General features: G+C 37.6%; 1 protein-coding gene across 1 annotated transcript in view; it reads left to right on the top strand.

The window, feature by feature from the left end:
• Positions 1 to 19,428, top strand: part of LOC105253928 (diacylglycerol O-acyltransferase 1) — a 90,611-nt gene extending 71,183 nt beyond the window's left edge. Inside the window, exons 9-12 of the mRNA XM_011262291.3 lie at positions 8,225 to 8,269; positions 14,589 to 14,767; positions 18,166 to 18,316; positions 18,729 to 19,428. Coding sequence (XP_011260593.1) covers positions 8,225 to 8,269; positions 14,589 to 14,767; positions 18,166 to 18,316; positions 18,729 to 18,905 — 552 coding nt within the window. The 3' untranslated portion in view covers positions 18,906 to 19,428. The remainder of the gene's footprint in view (positions 1 to 8,224; positions 8,270 to 14,588; positions 14,768 to 18,165; positions 18,317 to 18,728) is intronic.
• Positions 19,429 to 19,704: the final 276 nt, after the last annotated feature.

Here is a 19,704-nt window from a genome sequence, read left to right as displayed (position 1 = left end):
TGCGTGCTCATGAGAGGGCTATAGATTTAAATGGAACCTTTTACGTGGTCGAGCTTAACCGCAGTTGATCCGTAGCTGGCATCCGCGGTTCACCAGCTACGCCCATATTTCATGCATAATGTTATCGAGAATCCAGATCCTACCATCGATTCGGTAAAGGTACTGATAATTCCACCATTCACGCGAATGTCAAATGCAGTAGCTTATGGTAAAAATTCACGGAAGAAACTCTTGGCTATAAATTTCATCGAAATAACGCGATCAAACATATTTATATTTATATTTCTTTCATTGAAATTTGATTTAATATACATTTATTTAATATACAGAATTAAGAGCACAAATGAAAATGTATTGTTGATTTTTGCGAGTAAATTCAATAGAATAGATTTTGTTTTCCTCCAAAACATTTTTTATTTTAATAACAATTATTTATGCAGGACACATAACAAAATACGAATTATAAATATGCTATTCAAAGCACGTATTTAGATCAGAAATTTCAATTTTGGCTTCCAACATGATTAAAAATTAATTAGACGTTTTGCGCGCGCGTGTATCCCATATAATTAATAATGAAACGGATATACGCACGGTACAAATATGATAATGTCGACAACGTTCGCATTTGCCAAGTTTGTATAATTAATAAACAACATGAGATGCATCTCTTTCACGAGTAAAACTCATGTCATTAGAGAGAGAGCAATCTCTTTGAAGCGCCTACCGTCAAGTCTGGTCTGCGCTCTCCCATGTTGCAATCGGGTGCATTGTTGCGGAACTTTGCGAGAGTGTTAGCTCCTTTCCACAACGGCGCTAGTCGGAACTTCCGCATTCGTGATTAGGCACGTTCCCTTCCTCCATTGTGTTCGAAACTATATCGCGTGTAGGATTATTAAGCGTTTCGAATCGCTTCGAATCGGGATCGACGCGAGCCACTCAACGGAGAATCGGTTCTTGGCCGCATGATTTCATGCCGCAGACAAATTGCTTCTGCAAATCGTTTGACGCCTCTCTCTCTCTCTCACACACGCTTCCTTCTCCTTCATCTTTCTCCTTCCCATTCCCCAAAGAGACTCGAAGGAAACGCTTAAACAGGTTCGCGCTGTGGTTGGAAACACCGCGGCGACGCCATCCTTTCGCCTCCCTCGCAAAGCACTCGAAATTGCAATATCGAGCGAACGTAAAGTAATTGCCGCTGTTGCTAGTTAATGCAGGCAAGTTAACACCGGGACCGAACTATTTCTTTAGCCATTTATTTCGACTTCTGCTATTCTCGATCGCGTTTTTTGCGCTATTCTTTCCTCGCTCGGCGACAAATTGCATTTGATAATTGCGAGTCGCGACTACGACAGTCACGTCTTCGATCGAGCGTCCAGCTGGTGCTCGAGGGATGACATACGCTTCCCTCGGATTTAGTCCGGCGTGGTCTATCACTGTCACCCGGCGCGAGTGTCACGAGGGCGACAGGACGAAGGGGGTCGGGAGCGCGAGGGGGATCGTGAGATTAAGAAATCTACAAGAATATTGCTTCCGTCGCGTCGCAAGATGTCGGGGGAGGAGGGAGAAAACTGATAACTGCGGATGATACCTTTTGTCGAAAGGTAATCACTTTTTACCGGCGTGCTCCAGACTGAGCCTCGTTATTCTTACAAGGCGGAATGAATGAATGAGAAAGAGTCGGCACCGCGCGCGACCGGAAATCCTCACGATTTCCCCTGGCAAGCGAACGATTAACCCTCCCAGCGCCAAGAAATCCGTCGCATTGCGCCTGCTTAGTAACAACGTGTACTTTTGCATGGGCTATTTTTCACGTGCAACGCGTGCGAATACATAATTTCGTCCGCTTCAAATGTAAATGTAATCCATGCATTTCTCATGTACTTGTTTCTGTATCGTTTCCTGCCTTTCATGTTTCTTTTTCTTTATTTTCTATTTGCGAGATTTATAAATTTATTTCTAACATTATTAATGTGGCATTATTAATGTAATATTTCTTGCAACTCAACGATTTAATATGAATCTTTTACATCGTGAAAATGCAAAGATAATTACCGGCTTTTCCGTGGCTTCTATCTTTCTCTTTCTCTCTTCATTCACAGAATTGTGCGGTATTTCACTCTATCGATCGATTGAGTGATCGAGGAGTGGCAGTGAGGGTGCATCGAGTTTTGGCTTATCGGCTTACGGCACACTGCAGCTTAAAGAGATAAGCATTTGAAGAGTTTTTGGGAGTGCGTTGAAAGTGATTATTACTACAAGAAACATGCGAGGCCTCTATGAGGGCTATCGAAACCGTCGCAATCTCTCCTAATATATTTTATATTGTCACGTTGTATAATTTGATGCGTTATATATACTTAATCTAACATAATGCATATTCTAAAAAAATTAGAGAAAGAAATTTTTCCAAGACAAATAATATATGGAGAAGGAAACTATGTATCAAAAATTTAATTAAAAATTGCAGACATTCAAATGGATCGTTTATTTTAGAAAAATTTTAGTTATGCGCGAATTTTAGCGTTCCTTTATACAACTTTCTCTATTTTTCTCGCGTATTGAATCAAAGTACAAGGGTCAAGAAGCAACGATCGGGAAAAGCTGCGCGGCATGCATACCATCCGGCTATTGCTCGTTTTTCTTGCCATCGGCAAGATTCCAGACACTTGACCAACGTTGTCGAAGTGGAATTCGCAGAATACCGGAAGCCGATCGCACCTTCTTGTATCGAAATTGTTAGCGATATGCGTTCGCCGACCGGACGGAAGTTCTGCGCCGAGTTATGACGCTGCAAAAATTCTTTCGAACCGCGCCGTGATAGGCGAACAAAAAGAAAATGCCGTCGAGGCGCCAGCTAACAAGTAAAATCGCTGGTGAGACTGCACGTGACTCGAGAATCACCAGGAATCGGACTTTTGCGCCGAGCCTTTCCTTTTTAAAGTTCCAAGAGGCCTGAGCGCATTTCGTTTTTAATTCTATTCTCACATTGTACATCAAGTTCTATGATTTTTCTCTCTCTTTAATATACTTCTTTAATTAATATCTCTTCTAAAAATTTCTATTGAAATTTGTCTTCATCTATAAAGAAACTTTTCAACTTTGTTGTTGTATAAACCATTTTCGAGTAACTACATTGTCCGATCAAGACTCTAGTGTTATTCCAAAGTTTGGAAATCCGCTCACGTTATTACAACCGGCCGCTTAACGTTTAACAGCGAAACGTGCTCGCTAAAAGACTGAAAAGCGAGGGGAAGTTTTATTGGCAGCGTATCTTTGCCGAGGAGAAGAATCTCGGGCGGTATTTCTCCGACTTTTAACTGACGGCGCGAAGCAGCCGCGAATTGCGCTCCGAATATGCTGCGGAAACATTTCAATCTTGCAGTGTTCGTGTTCAAAAAGAGCGCGAACGAGACGAGATAAAATCTTTATAAAGAAGGGATTCGAGCGTCTTGGACTTTTGCGAGAGCTCGTTGCAGTCCCACGAGAGCCGAGTTTATTATCCTATTTTTTTCTGGCCTCGCTCTTCTCTCGAGTATTTGTCGCATCAAGGGGATGCAGACGATATTTATTCGACCGCTAACTGGTACGAGAAGACGTCAGTGAATGAAGAACACTGAGGGTAGTTGTCCGCGGAACCTTTTTGCTGACGCTCCGACACGAAACACTTAAGACCACGTTGAGCGCCTTTTAATTTTATTTGTCTTCCGCTGCGTTCTTCCTGCGCTGTCTTCTTCACTAGCGTAGACTAGAAGTGCGACTCTGGAAGTTGTCAGATCGGAGTAAATATTTTGGGGTCTCCGGAAAGAGTTGTGTGAGTTGAATTCTAAGGATAATTCTCTAGACATTAATTCGCTGAAAAACAGACCTTTCGCATGATGGAAACAGGAACTCGGAAATTCTCTTGACAACAAGCATCGCTTAAACTATTTTTCACATTTTTGATGAGAATATTTTTGATGAGAATATTTTTGACATATTTTTAATGTCAAAAATAGAAAGAGTCAGATAATGACATTTTTTTTTAAGTACGAATACTTACAGGTAAATACTTAATCGAGTATCTTCGTTCCATTGAATTTAATCATTACTTTTATTAATTGATTAATTACGACATCAAATAAAACTTCTGTTAGTGTTACACTCTAATTGCTGCGATTTCCATCAACATTGATCACTAACAGTTTTACCTTGAGAATTCGTCGATTTAGATTAACTTACGAGAATCTCCCCTCGACACTGGATCGATTCGCATCTGCTTCGCTCATGAAAGCTCTCTCAAGGAGTTACTGGCATGCGCGATGAAGGATCGGCAACGAAAGGGCGCGATGTCTACATAAGTACCTCTCGTTCGACGTGCGCTATTGTCAGTCGACCAGGATTCAATTTGACTGGGGCGAATTCTCGGTATTTCGAGAGATCTTTCCAGCAGAACAAAGTGTTCGGGAATGCAAAGTCGTAAATCTTTCTAATTGAAACAACGAATGAAACGACTGGCGATGACGAGGGCCGTTTTCTTGATGGGCGAAAATCTTTCCTAATTTCCTTTTTTCTCTGTCCGCGTTTATCTTTCATTTTTCTCATCTTCTCTCACATTCCGCAACGTGTATATTCATAGCGAATACCATGAATAGCGCTTATTTTCATTCGGCGAAAAGAATGAGAACGACTGTATCGTCGAGTGAAGATGACAGGAAAGGGGGATGAAGAGGGAGGTGTCACGAGAAGGTATTAGTGCATTGTTGCAACTTCATGCGCGGCTTTCAAATATATTGGCATATTTTCTCGCATCGATATTTAATGTCTCACTAAATTTAACTTACTAACATCCAGCGAGCATGTTATTGACATCGTGAGGCGCGCCTGCGCGTGTGTATTGAGTTGTATTATTATTTATCTTGCTATTATTTATATAATATTTGTAAATTTGTAAAAAAATTCTACTTTGATTTTTTTACCACATGTATGAGGATCATACGTGTGAAAAGTATTGTATTTTCTTTTCGAGCGTAGGTTTCTAGTCTGTATTAAAAATAACCAATGTTTCGATCGCGTTTCGTGAGCGTAGCGGAAATAAGACAGAAATAAAAATGGAGTGAGAAGGAAACGGAAGAAATGGCTCTACGTGAGATGTTTCGGACGCGATCTTGCGAAGAAAAATCCATCCCGCTTTATTTTCAATCCTTAAAACATCCTTTACTTTCCCTTTCTTTTGTATCTGTATCTCGAGCACCGCTATTCATTCGCGAAGACTCTCAAGCCACTCTCGCAGCTCCGGACGGAATGCAATCATTTGGAATGCTGTGATTTTAATGGAATACAAATGCAACTAGCTCGCTTCTTCTTCCGAAATATCTAGATGAACGACTAATATGATCGGATAAATCGTGCTTGAGATTTTTCATCAACAATTATCTCTGGCTCTTGCTGCGTGTTTAAAGCACTCCTTTTTATTACCGTGTTGTTTTAAGGAGCTTTTTTTAATCATTCAATTAAAACACGTAAGAAGACCGCGTTTTATAGCAAATGCGCCACGTAAGCCAAGCTCACCACTTGTCCCGGCTTGTAATTATCAGACCGCGTAAAGTATCGCGGCCTCATTAAACCGAGCTGTAAAGTTGGTGCTAAGGAAACATGAAATTCTCGTTGGGACAACTTGTTGCTGTCATAAAAAAATCATTTTCTGCAGGACGTAAGCGTTTGTTTACGACGCAGTCCTTAAATTTTATTGCCACTCGCTTGAATCGCTCTTTTTTAACCAGTAATCCGTCCAATTAGTTTTCAACTTGTAACTGTAAAAGCATTGCAATAATTATACACTACTATGAAGTGTACACATAGATAGAATAGAGTGTGTTAATCGTTTTATGTATTATGTGTTGACTTGCGCATCGTCAGAGATAATAGCATCACTCTCTATTTCGCTTTTGTCGTTTTTCTATTCAATTTGTTGCAACGATGACATAAACAAGAATGATTCAATCATCATGATATTACCACAGCGTGTATACTGCAGAATATTAACTGTAATAATGGTTATATATGTCATAATAATTGTAATTATCCTGATCCGTTTATATATGTTTCATTGTCATTAAATTTGCTATTTGTTGCTAAATGAGAAGTGAAATACATTGTCTCGATATTTAATTCTAAATATTATTTCTAAATATTTATGTACATATAATATATTTACATTCGCAAGCAATAAATATGAAATTCCATTTAAAAATATACATAAAAATATCTTATAACATTTTATCAAAAATTATGTCAAAAGAATTTATTTATATTTAATATGTATATTTCATTAAAATGCGCATTGTGTGATGTATAATAAATATATAAATTGTATGTATATTGAAATGCGTAGCTTGTTACATGAAGTATATTTCGAGATTCGTGATTTTCGTTTATATTCAATGAAGATACCTCTTTTTTAAGAGAAAATACGCGATCATTGGCGCATGCATGTACGCGTAATAATGTGTTGAAATCGCGATGAAGCTCCAAAGGTATTTATTTGCAAACATGTTATACAAGTACGGAGCTGGCTGTTGCAGCATTCGAAGGGACCTCTCGACAACCGCCACTTAAGCGGAACATCGGAGGGACGGTTTCCTTCCCTCATGTTCAATTAGCGCTCCAGCGTACGAAATATCAATTCTATCGGCGGAAAGCTTCTCGACATACATATACCGACTGTAAATCTGTATCAGGAAAAGGGAATTCTCGAATGTCTTCGCTCGGTGAAGCTACTATTAAATTAAATTAAAAGTTAGTTGTTTAATTTAATAATGCGCCTTAAGTTAACAATGCCTGGACCTCCGTTAAACTTTGTTGATTAATTCTATTATTCAGATTCGAATATTAAATTTTGTTTTGCCCGACATTTTATAAATTCTGTTTCGAGAAAATGCAGTTTATTTCAATTTAAAATCTAACTTGATATCAATGATACGATTAAATAGGATTAAATAGATGTACACCGTTAAAACATAGATGAATTCATAAAATAGTCTTTAAAATAATATTTTATTCCCAAATCGCGAATTTTATAAATTAAAATATACGATGATATTTTTAATTTATATATTAACAATTATATAAAATATACATAATACTTAAATATTGTGAATTATACAAAATAATTTAAAAAATATTTAAGTTATATATAATCTTGATTAGCAATAAACATTAAAAAATTTAAATGGCATGTATTTCAGATAGCAACTCAATTTTTTTAAATTTTCATATTTTACTTTACCTTATTACATATTTAAGAAACATTTAATGTCACATTAAAAGTAAAGAAAACTACTATAAGTTGAAAGATAGGGCAATTAAATTAAAATGTTTTGAAGTGATAATTTTTCTGAGAAATATTTTAAAATAAGTAAGCATTATTTTTCAGATACATATTAGATATTTAATAATAACCAGAGTGAACGATTGAAATTTAATTATCGATTATGTTTGCAATGATTAATATTTTTTTACGAATATTATATTCAAAAAGATTTATGATATCTCCTATTAATATTTATCACATTCATTCTTGATCAATACACGATTATCTTCCGAATTTTCGGAGATATTAGAGAGATGACTATCAAAATAAAAAAAAATCCTCATAGAATAATGTTTCTCAAATAAAAATAGAAGCGATATATCATACAACCGCATTTTTTCGACACACGGATTAAATATTGCGGTTTGCTTTCTGGATGCGTGACGTTAATCTAATTTCGCATGTGCGTGTGCATGTATGAATGTTTGCACGAAAATAAACCTTCAATTGTATTGCGGCGAAGCATTGCGCGTTGTATAGAGACGGGTATAAATATTGCATCCTTTCAAAAGAATTGACGATTCATTGATTCGATTTAACTGTAACGCGCAGTTCAAAATTTCCATCGGAACGCGTATACGATCGCGATATTTTTTTTGCGAATTGTGTGATGTGCGAAATAATTCACTCAGCCACAATCTTATAACTTGGTATTTACAATTTTAAATTCAATTGGAGAAAGTTATATCTTGTCGCTGTTTTGTAGATCTATGTTTTGCCCTTTCGCACAAATACCCGGGTCCCTAACTTGCATTTGTTTTCAGCTTTAAAGCATATCTGCTTAATTCCTACTCCCCTCTTTCTCTTTCCAACGTTTCTCATGTATTTATCTTCTACATTAATAATCTCGTGCCTCTCTTGTTTACGTTGCAGAATATGGACGTAGCCAAGGCCTCCGAGCGTCTTCTCAAGTTAGCGGTGAGTATACACATATATCTATATATTCGCTTGCAAATTTATAAGCGCGTACCGGGTGTGTCTGAAACACACCATAAATCGGTGATTTCTAAAACTTTGTCGTCAAATAATATCGCGTGTGCACGACTCGAAGATACTAAATATTTTTCAAATAATGTGAGGAAAAATTTGCTATATGAAATATTATGAAATGTTATTTTAACGAAAAAAAAACCTTCTTTTTGCGATTCTTTCAGTTTGTCGTCATATTGATATCGTTTACACGCGACCGTATTTTATTTGCAAAACTGCATAGATAGATAGATACTTCCAATTTTTCGCGCCGGATTCTCTCTTTTTCTACAGCGCACCTTTTACGAGGAAAGTCTCGAGGCAATATTTGCGAATTCAATCTCTTCCCTTCCGCAATAGAACGCAGTTTCCACCTGAACTTTGCCACGGCTACGAATTCGTTCGACAGCCAGAACACGGGATAGAGAAAACTCATATCGAACGTGTCATCGATAAATGCCGCGCTTAATACAACGCGTTGTATAAATCCATTCATTATTGTATAAAGTCTGCAAACTGGCGCCAGCTTTCTCACACGAATATTCAACAATAACATAATCCAAGATGTGTAACACAAAATTTTCAGTTAAAGAACAAAACATGTATTATTCAGGAATATTATTAATGTATAAACAAACATGTATGGGAACAAACAGGAATATTATTAATGTATAAACAAACATGTATTATTCAGGAATATTATTCAGAATCATTAATGAAGATTGCTTTGTCGCGAGATAACTGTTGATATCTTGCTTTGTTAATTTATTCGCTTACTCTGTTCCTGCGCGTGCCACATTTTCTACGTGAAAGAATACAGCGTAAGAGGCGGTTAACTTCAATGTTCTTAGTTAGAATTCTTTGCTTCACGATAACTTGGATCTGTTGCATGTTGGAAAATAAACTAAGTTGTCCACGAGAACGTGAAATAGAAATGCTGTGTTTCTCTTCAAGGAAGAACATCTCTGAAAAGGAAATACACACATACACATTCATATATATCTGTAAAGAGAGAGGGAGAGAGGCAGGGAGGGAGGGAGGAGGGCGAAGGGGATTCTGTAAGAGCTCCGGGCACTCGCGAAAAGTACGCCGGAATCTATGAATTCCTGATTTAAGTTTCGTCGTGCATCGGCCGTATTTCTGACGCTTCCGGGTAAAATATGCACGCTCGACGATGGAAAAAGGTCGTTTGTCGCCAAGTCCGCGGGGAGATCGATACACAACGATACGCGTCGAAGATGTTGTTTTGATACTTTCGATTCACCTGTTTTCTGCACCGCTAATAAAAAACAGTTGCTAGAAAGCGAACGTCAAAATAGTAAATCTATCTAATGGTACATATAATTCTTTCGAGTAATTGAGTATCTATTTATAGAATTTATGGGAAAGGAATTTTAAACGATCGCTTCTTTGTTGAATTTATGAAGTCAATTTTTTCTTTCAACCATTTTAATCTCTAAAATATTGATAATATACGAAAGAAATTTCCATCGGGATTATCTGAAATTAACTTGACATTATGAAAGATTAATCCCTCTCGATATTTAAATAGCTCCTATTTTTCGTGTTTTAAACTCCGATATCCGCAGTTAAGAGAATGTATGATTGTTTCAGAACATCCTCGGCGCATCGGGAACGATACATAACTCAAAAAAAAAAAAAAAAAAGACAAAGAATCTATATGCAAAGGTTCGTTCATGCAAACGCTATAGCACTCATCGTGTCTTTTTATTCGTGTCCTTCTTGTATCGCCGACACGCTCTGCTACTCTTCGACGTTCAAACTGGTCCAAGCTATTCCGCGTGTTCGCATCCGTTCGTTCGCTGTTGCTCGTTATTCTCTCGTTAGCTCGAATGCTTCGGATCGGAACTAGCCGGTCGTAGTGTTTCGAATGCTGGACGGAGTCCAGTGAACCGAATTCAATTATATAAATTCGTCCCAAAGCGACTGTCCTCGGAGTGTGTATAGCGGCGCGCGACGGACTTTCCCGTCGCATCCGGCCAGTTGGTAGATGTCGATTATTCGCGATTAAAACGGTAGACTGCTGGTCGTGCATGGTCGAGTTTTGTTATGGAAGTTTCGCGTTAATTGAGCCGGCTGTACTGTTAATTATTGATCCACCCGTCGATTCGTGTCGCCGACTTTTTCCGTCGAGACACGCGGTTCAGATAACTGTGATATGAAATAAATATAAGCTTGTTTATGGAACATTTCAATATGCACGTGTACGGATACTTTATTATTATTCTTGTTGTAGTGTGTAATCTGACTGTGTTTGTTCAATCCGTTTTATCTAACTTGGTCTGTATGAATAAAAAACGGATTAATACGAGAAACTTAGATACGAGAGATCGAATATATATATATATATATATATATATATATATATATATATATATGTACGGTATTGAAATAAATTTTGCCCGAAGCAAAAGGTTAAAAAATGTCTAAAAATCGATTTCTCTTCAATCCTAGAATTCTTTTGAACGGAGTAAAGCGATAAAATCGTGAGTAATAAATGCATCGACTAAAACGGAGAAAAAAAAATCTCTCGGCACGTTCTTTAATAACACATATGAATAGAGGAAATGGAGAAGGCGACTCATTAGCTTCGGGACAAAATAAATTTCGCTCCGAAGAAAGAAGATTCTTTTTTCCTCCGTTGAAGCAAAGATTGCTCATCGCTTCGCGATGGTAAATTGTTTGTTCTTGCGCGCGTGCGTGGAAAAAATAAATTATTTACCGGGATCGTCTCTCGATCTTTCGCGCACAGTCTTACTTTTCGTTTACACACCGCAAATAGCCGCGGGGTACCGTGGACTTCGGGACACCGTGTGACCGTCGAGGGTTAATTGCGGTTCTTATATACGAAGTCGGCCCGAGGATGGCGCCGAAGAAACAGGACGGAACTGCAATACGGGACGGGACTTTAATCTCGTCGTAATGGGAAAACGCAATTTTCCCGCAGTCCAACGAGGTCCTTCCTCTCTTCCTCTCCCTCTCCGTCCCTCTCTTTCTCGTGGCTCGATCTCGCCTTTTACACACGCCCGCGCCCTTCGCGCGCGTCAGTGCTTCATTTTGAAATCCCTTTGCCTTTGAAAATCATCCGAAGTGTACAAAACGACAATTATAACGGCACCGGCGTCGCGCGGTCCTTTCGCCGCTTTTACCTGTCGATTGGGTACGCAAAGCTTGCGTATAGCGATGAACATGATCTAATTTTCAACGTGTAATCCTCAACGATGCGAAAGATATTCGCGTGTCACTAAACATAAAGTAATGGGTGTTATGTTTGATAAGGAGAGGGGAACACGTTGCATCGGAGATTATCCTCGTTATTATAATACACAATATTATTATAATAACGCGTCTCGCGCGTATTATTATAATAACGCTGACAATGCTACATTATTTTTCGCTAGTGAAATATGTCAGCCATGGAATATTCGCCATGATCGATATCTATCTTTGGTATTAAGATTTTTTTCTGCATAGTCTAGAAGTTTGATTATTCAACATTTGCATATTTATTCGTGAAATATAGCTCCACTCTCCCACTCGCGAGCCAATAGCTGACTTTCGATAAAGTTAAAAGATTCAATCCGCTCGTATTTACATTCTCTCTATCCCAACCATTATTACTGAATTATATCTTTCATATATTAATGCCTTTCGAGAGACCTAGTAAGCGTAAACGTATCCGATAGACAATTACACGTTCTTGGAAAACGAAGAGAAAATGGCAGGAGGAAGAAGACGACAGAGGGTCATTGATCGAGGAGAAAATGGAAGATATCGATTACAAACATAATGCAATGCATACGATTAAGCAGATCGACTTATATACTCTTGTACTTTTTTTCGCAACGACTATTAATGACGCGAATATGGCCGATCTGTATCGATACGCGCATGTACAGAATCCCGCCGCGCCTTGTAATCCGATATTCTTGCATTATCGATGAAAATCGACTGGTGGATGGTATATGTAAGCCAAGCACACATTAATGTTATGCAGCCGGTGATGGGATCAAGCACGAATCGGACGATATTGCTAGTTTCTTGCACGGGGATCGATGTTTGAGCCGCGCATCAATATGAATGAACGCTTTCCTGTTCGCGCAATTCGCGCACGTCGTTTTGTAGATTTTGCTGATCTCAATATTAGATCTTGTATCTCTACGTCAATATAATCTGTACAAGGCTTGGCGAGGAAAAAATCAATTTCCGATTCGAAGTTCCTTTCAGAGGGAAAAGAGGCATATCGTTGGCATTGTTTGTTCGAATGTTCTCTAAAAGATTTACAAATCCAAATATTGGTACGTGTATATCCCAAGATTTGAATTACAAATAAAAGTTATCAGTATCAAGAAATGAAGTTTACAAAATTTGACATATTGATATTGATACAGACGAGAATTTTAAGGATTGGATTAATCTCGAAATCAATATTCTTTAAAGTTCCTTATTGCTGTGCACATACATATTCTGTTTGATCGCATTTGTAATCGGCAAGATTTTACATCCCTCGTATAACTCGAAGAGAAAGCGTTTTCTTTTCAGATAGCCTCTGGCTAAGGAGACAGCTTAAAGTTTACCGCTTTTCCCTTTGTGGTATCGTCGACATGTCTCAAACGATTCACTGGCTTCTGGTATGCCTCCTCCTTTTCTTCTCTCTCTGCAAATCCTAACTCTGTCCTTGTCCTCCTTTTTCTCCTACAGTAGCCCCGAGTAAACGAAATTAAAACGCCGAGGTAAGTTTTCCCGGACTATGTCGGAAGAGGCTGGGAAGCGGGAGGAAGTGCTGAAGGGCTCTCTGTCCTTTTTTCGTGAAAGTGCCACGGATGCCTTGCGGCGCAAGAGACTTGACCTTTGTGCCTGGCAACATTATTAAGTCCTTTGCCTCGTGTGAGAGAGCTCTGCGGAGGCACGCGGATGATACCGGATGACTCTGCGGCCTCGAAGTAGCATCCGAAACGAAATAACTTCGGAATTCTTCGCCATGAAAGTTCGCCATGAGAGATTTTCGCTAAAGTATTTATTTGACGTTAGATCTCGAGCCTATTTGGTTTTTCCCCCTCGTCACTTTTGGTACGAAGGCATTTATTTCAGTTGTCGTTTCATCACGAGCCATGTCAACGCACGTCACGATATAGAAGGAAATAATCAATCTTAACGTTGAGATAAGAGATAAAAAAGTGACATAATGGCGATATATAATATATTACCTTTTCCTTAATCTTTTAATAATATTAAGAAAATGGATAAAAACTTTCAGAGCTGCATCATATTATATATAAGTGCGCGATAAATGATCAAAGACGCGGTCTAAATTATTTACTTCCATTAAAGCATAATTAAAAGAAGAGGCGAGATACTTTATAAGTTCATTATACAGTTGCTTCACTTTCATCTGCAAGTGCGTAAATAATACCGCAATACATCTTTCTTTCTCTCGTTGTACATCGATTATATTCATTTCATTTTTATCCACATCATTTCGAGATTACATTGCATGTTATTCAGTCTATTAAAGCATGACATATAATAAGAGAGCTTTGACGATCTTCTATTTTTCATTAATCACCTGTTTGCGTTGTATATGTTTCGATTACATTTTTTATCGATTTTATATGTTTCTCATTCGCGAATTTCATGAGAAATTTCTATGCAAACTTTTAACAAAGATAGAATATAAAAAAATGTAAAATTATTTTTTTTCTTAAAAATACAATATTTTTTAAATTCTTAATAAATCTTGACATTTTTTTAAATATGTCGATAAAAAGATATTTCATTTTGTGATGCTTATTTAAAATGCTTTATAGTTGAGTATAGAACTTTGATTATTCACAAAATTTAATACATATGAAATTATAACATTTACACATTCAGGATATTTTTTTGAATAAAAATTTAGAATGATTATTAACAAAGTTACATTTTCCGGTACCTGCGCTATAGAAAATTTACATCATGTTCTCCAAATAAAATTTTAAACGTATTTATGGATCAGATGGAACGGAATCATGTTCTTAATATAGTATTAAAAATTGATATTTTTGTCTTACAAATAGGGCTTTATTTTTGAAACGGAACAATCAGGACTCTGAGCTTATAAAATATTTAGACCTTCTTATCAAGTAGCATTTCTATTCTTGGCACACGAGTTAATTTTTGCACTCTACTATTTTTCTTTAATTCGGTCATAAATTAATTATGCGATTGTTGCAAATTTGATTCTAATTAAAAATCTTTATTGTTCCAGATACCGAATCATTTGATGTGGCTTTGCTTTTTTTATTTGACATTTCACTCCTTTTTCAACTTGATGGGCGAGCTACTGCATTTCGCAGATCGGAATTTTTACTGCGACTGGTGGAACGCGAATAACATTGATACATTTTGGAGAACTTGGAATATGCCGGTGCATCGCTGGGCTGTGCGGTGAGTAAATCGATTTTAGTAATATTTAATATCAGCAACTTTTGATTTGGATACTATTTTAGATTTATCTAAAATAATGTTTCGAGTTCGATATAAATTTAATTTAAATATGAAGTGACAAATATTTCTAGAGTTTCTACAATTTATTACATTTTGGATTGTTGAACGATTATTTTGGAAATATTGATAATTAATTAGCAAATATTGGTATTTTTTATATCAAACATTAATTATTATCTTTTTAGGTAATATTGATTATTGCTGTTTTTTAGAAATGCAATAATGTGATTAAATTTTTAGAGTACTTATGATTAAACAAAAAGACTTGTACTGATTTATTAAAAATCGTATTAAGAATGGATATCGTCGAGTTATAATCGAGGACGCCATTTATTATTACGAATCAAGCGAGACTTAATACAATTGCGAAACTTAACCGCGAAGCAATCAAATTCGCAGGAAGTGCATGCGGTTAGATGTTTCCGATTCATAGAAACTTCTCTTTCTTTCCGTACATCAGACGGGGATGCCAGACATTCGCGAGAAATGTAATTAAATCTTCTTAAAGCGGGGCATACTTGTTAACGAAGTTTAACCCCGGTTAGATAGAACAGAGAAAGAGTCGATCAAAGGTCCGGCATGCAGCGAGAGGCGACGGCCTTCATCTCTTTTACTTCCTGTCTCCTATCTCCCTTTCTTGCACTCTTACTCTATTCAACCTCGCCATCTCTACGCTCCGTAATACTCGGCCTCTCGCGTACCTTCTGCTCCATGGAAGAAAAAACTTTTGACGCTTTACTCCGCGTACTTTGACTCGGCTGTGTAGAGGTAACATGATTATGTAATAACGCAATACGCGTCTTGCTGAGGTTATTTCGCAGCTATGACCGTCATTTCAACGCGAACACTTCGTGTATCGCCTTAGTAACATCGGCGCACTTTACCAATTACGTAAAAACATCAGGCGAAGAAGGAAAAGGATGGTCAAGTTGCGCTAGTTATCTAACATTTTTATAACAATTTTGATTAAATTCTATAGAAAAATTAATACATATTTTATACATATTTTATACATATTATTGTGTGATATATATTATTATGTTTAATATGTGTGTGTAAATTTTTATTTTTGCTATCGAAATCGGAGCACCTTGAATGTTAGTGTACGTATAAATTTTTACATTTCATACATAGGCGCGTATGTCGTTATATAATACGTTTTTGAGAGACAACATCCTGTTATTTTACAAAAATGAGCTTTCGCGTATGAAAACCTTTTATTCTTCCTAAAATGTCTACTTTAGCTCATACATCTCGGCTGTCGCCGCCACATTAGATTATACATCCCCCGCTCAATACAATCAACGAACTTCCGAAAGACTTTTCCGGCGGGCCTTCCATCTTCTATACGGTTACCCATCGCACGTGCACCTAACAACTCGAGCCATAGTGACGACCTCCTTTCAAGAGCTCGCGCCGGTTCTTTGTACTTTGAAAGTAGCCCAAAAGAAAGTTTAAATCCCTGTAAAAGTAGCCGTACGAAATTCTTATTATGTGACCGAGAGAAAATGGAGCCATCAGAATTGCCACGTACAAACTGCAAGATGTTCACCATGAATGTCGTATAAAGAGCCAATCTACTTCGTGTCAAATGTAGATATCGACGAGATATGTGCTTAGATGTTTTATATATTGTATATATATATTTTTTTTTATTCTGTCGTTCTGACAATTAATGCGAATTATATCGTGACACGTGAGACGCTTAATTCTGTCGCGCTAAAAAGAGAGGCGTCACTCGAATTAATCACAACAGACGTAACATAACGTGGAGCAGTAGCTAACACTGCATGACCAAAACGAGACGGTCTCGCCAAACGCGACACATTCTTATAAAACGCGACACGTACCGCGAAAATGACCAGCCATGTCCCCTTTTTAAATGATATAAAAACGAAGGAAAATGAGACCCGCTAAAGAGACGCCGCGACGCGGGTACCAAAGTCTCGTTTCGACGCTCGCGCTCCTTTTTACTTCGCTGCACCTGCTCACTTACGGTCATTTATTCCTTTTTCTCGTACCAACCGAGATACGCAGTTGCAACTGCAAACTGGCACGCAGCTTATGGTACGTGCGAGGAGAGGGGGAGGAGAGGGAAGGGGAGGGGGAGGAGGAAGGCCGAGGTGAAAATGGAAATGTTTCTCAAACGACGTTAGACGTACAGAGATGTTGTTGACGAGAACGTTGAGGCCGACGACGACGACGACGACGCCTTTTCAGGTTTGTAATGGGAAAAGCCGATACGCATCGCGATGCGCACTTAAGGCTGTTTATTCCCCCCACGGCACTTATAATACCTCTATAACTGGAGACATTCTCGAGCGCCTTGCGAAGGAGACGTTCGCCCCGGTTGGAGAAAAAGAAAGGACGAGGCTGAGGGGCGCGGAAAAGGAAGAATCTCGAGTTCTGGGGCCGCGGCAAAACGTGCACGATCTAAAATCCTCGGAACTGTCGTCGTTTTACCTTTGAATTTTCCTTCCTTCCTTTCGCCTTGTGTCTCTCTCCCGGTACTTCTTTTTCCATCACCCCTTTCGGTCTCTCGTCTCTTCTCCGATGCAGTTCTACCGATAACCAAGCGGCTAACGATTCTTTCTCGCGAGTTGTCTATGTCTCCTTGTTCTGTCATACAAACGAAAACGGTAACGGCAAAGTGTCGCCAATCCGGCGAAACTTCCCTGGATATCGCTTTAATTTCTCGAAACGGAATTCGCGCCTTTGTCACCATCGTACTTTTTATCTATCTTATCGGTCTAACAACGTTTCGTGTGTTTCTGACGCTTAGAACGCGAATACTATAGAAATGTTTGTCCTCTTTTCTGATGCTGTATAATGATATTGTCGCCATAATAGACGAACGTGCTCCAAATGGATTTTTTGTTATCAGAATGAAGATTTTTAATCGAATTATTTGGATTATTTTCTATTGGATCGAATGTGTGCAACTTAACTAGAATACTATGTTTTGATTCTCTTGTAGAAGCTATCACGAGCGAAAATTTTTTTCCTTTGTGCACTTTATTTTTGTAAAAAAGAACGCAAGTGTCCAAAATTTTCTCATTTAATTAAATTTAATATTTTCCTTATAAAAAATATTTTTATCATTTTTTTGAAACGGTAACTTTGGAAATTTATATATTCGTAATCTATATATTTTTTATAAATTTTATTTTAAACTAAAGTCCAATTTCTATTTTAAACTAAAGTCCAATTTTTAAACTAAAGTCCAATTGAAAAAATTTTGAACAACAGTTGTCTGCATTCTTTGCAAATGAAAATTTTATCTTATTTGTATATACTTTATATTCAAGAGATGTATGAATGATTTATTTATGTTACAGACATCTGTACATTCCGATTGTAGAGATGGGCTATAGTAAAATGACGGCGTCGGTGACTGTCTTCTTCATCAGCGCTTTCTTCCATGAATATCTCGTCAGTGTACCCTTGAAAACGTTTAAAATATGGGCGTTTATGGGTATGATGGGACAGGTAAGCTTTCCGCCCGTTTACTTGGACTATACATTGTTCAAATATTGATTCTAGCGTCAAGAAATTCTTGTTTATCCTTCAAAAACTGTACCGACTTCGGACCGTTTTAATAACGTTCTGATTTCAAGACTCTATCTTGGGAAATGGATCACAGAATTTAACAAACTCTTAAACTCGGATGAAAAAAACACATTTAAACACAGTTAAATACATGTTAAATTATGATGCTTATGATTCAGTTATGTCTTATATAGAGATTCCAAGAGATTTCGCAGAGACTGCAACATTATTTGCTGTGGGCCTTTGCATGAAATTACGTTGCGTACTATATCTTGTATGCGCGTACGAGATCCATCCTGTCCGCCCTTAAGTACGGAAATTCCGGTCGTGCAACGCTAATTGTTCATTCTAGATACCACTGTCGGTGTTGAGCAAGATGGCGGAGCGATACTGCGGCGCCAGATGGGGCAACATCGTCGTATGGGCAAGCCTCATCATCGGGCAACCACTTTGTATAATGATGTATTACCACGATTACGTTGTAACTCATTTTGGCGAGACTCTAATCGAGGACTATTCCGTGGTATAAGGGTAAAAAATAATAAAAACGCGAAAGCGAAAGAAGAACTTCTCAAAAAGAAACTCGCGATCGATCTATCACTTTTTTTTCGAAATTGTCGATTTCATCAATCGTGCAACTTCACTTGTATTTTAGAAGAGAATGAGTTTTTCGAATCGTTGCTGATGATTTCGCGAAAATTCAATAATGGTGAATGTGCCTCAAGGTATATAATAAAATTATTTACGTTGAATGAATGGTGCGTTGCGAACGAACGTTGACCGTAGCTGTTAACGGATTAATTAATTGTTGACCGTAGCTGTTAACGGGTTAATTAATTGTTTAAAGGTACTATTATTACATGCTTTTTATAAGAATATTAATACATAAATACGTGATAAAATTGTAAATAATTATCACTCGCGGTTCGCGATATCTAGATATATAGATGTACAGCAAATTTAATAATTTTTGTACGATAACTTCTTAATCGCGCTTCCGCGTCACCGAAAGCGAAATTGTTGTCAAATAAACGAAATATTTTTTGTATGAATCTTGTGAAATTTTATCTCGCACCTGAAAGATGGTCACGAGGTTACCGGGGTATTATCCTTTCAGCTGGAAACTGGAGGGCTGTCTCATGGATCGTTGAAAAGATAGCTTTTTGAGGGCGCACGTCCTCTTTCCTCACCAATGAGGCGTAAATCATATGTTTGGGTTTATTTTTCTTTGATATATTATCCGTAGACAATGAGAAATTATATCCTCGTTAAAATTTGTATTAGCATATCAAGTTAGAAAATATCAGAAAATTATTTTATTAATATTT

The sequence above is a fragment of the Camponotus floridanus genome, unplaced genomic scaffold, assembly GCF_003227725.1.
Source record: "Camponotus floridanus strain SB8 unplaced genomic scaffold, Cflo_v7.5 scaffold11, whole genome shotgun sequence".
Lineage (NCBI taxonomy): Eukaryota > Metazoa > Arthropoda > Insecta > Hymenoptera > Formicidae > Camponotus > Camponotus floridanus.
This window is presented reverse-complemented; position numbering and strand designations above follow the sequence as displayed.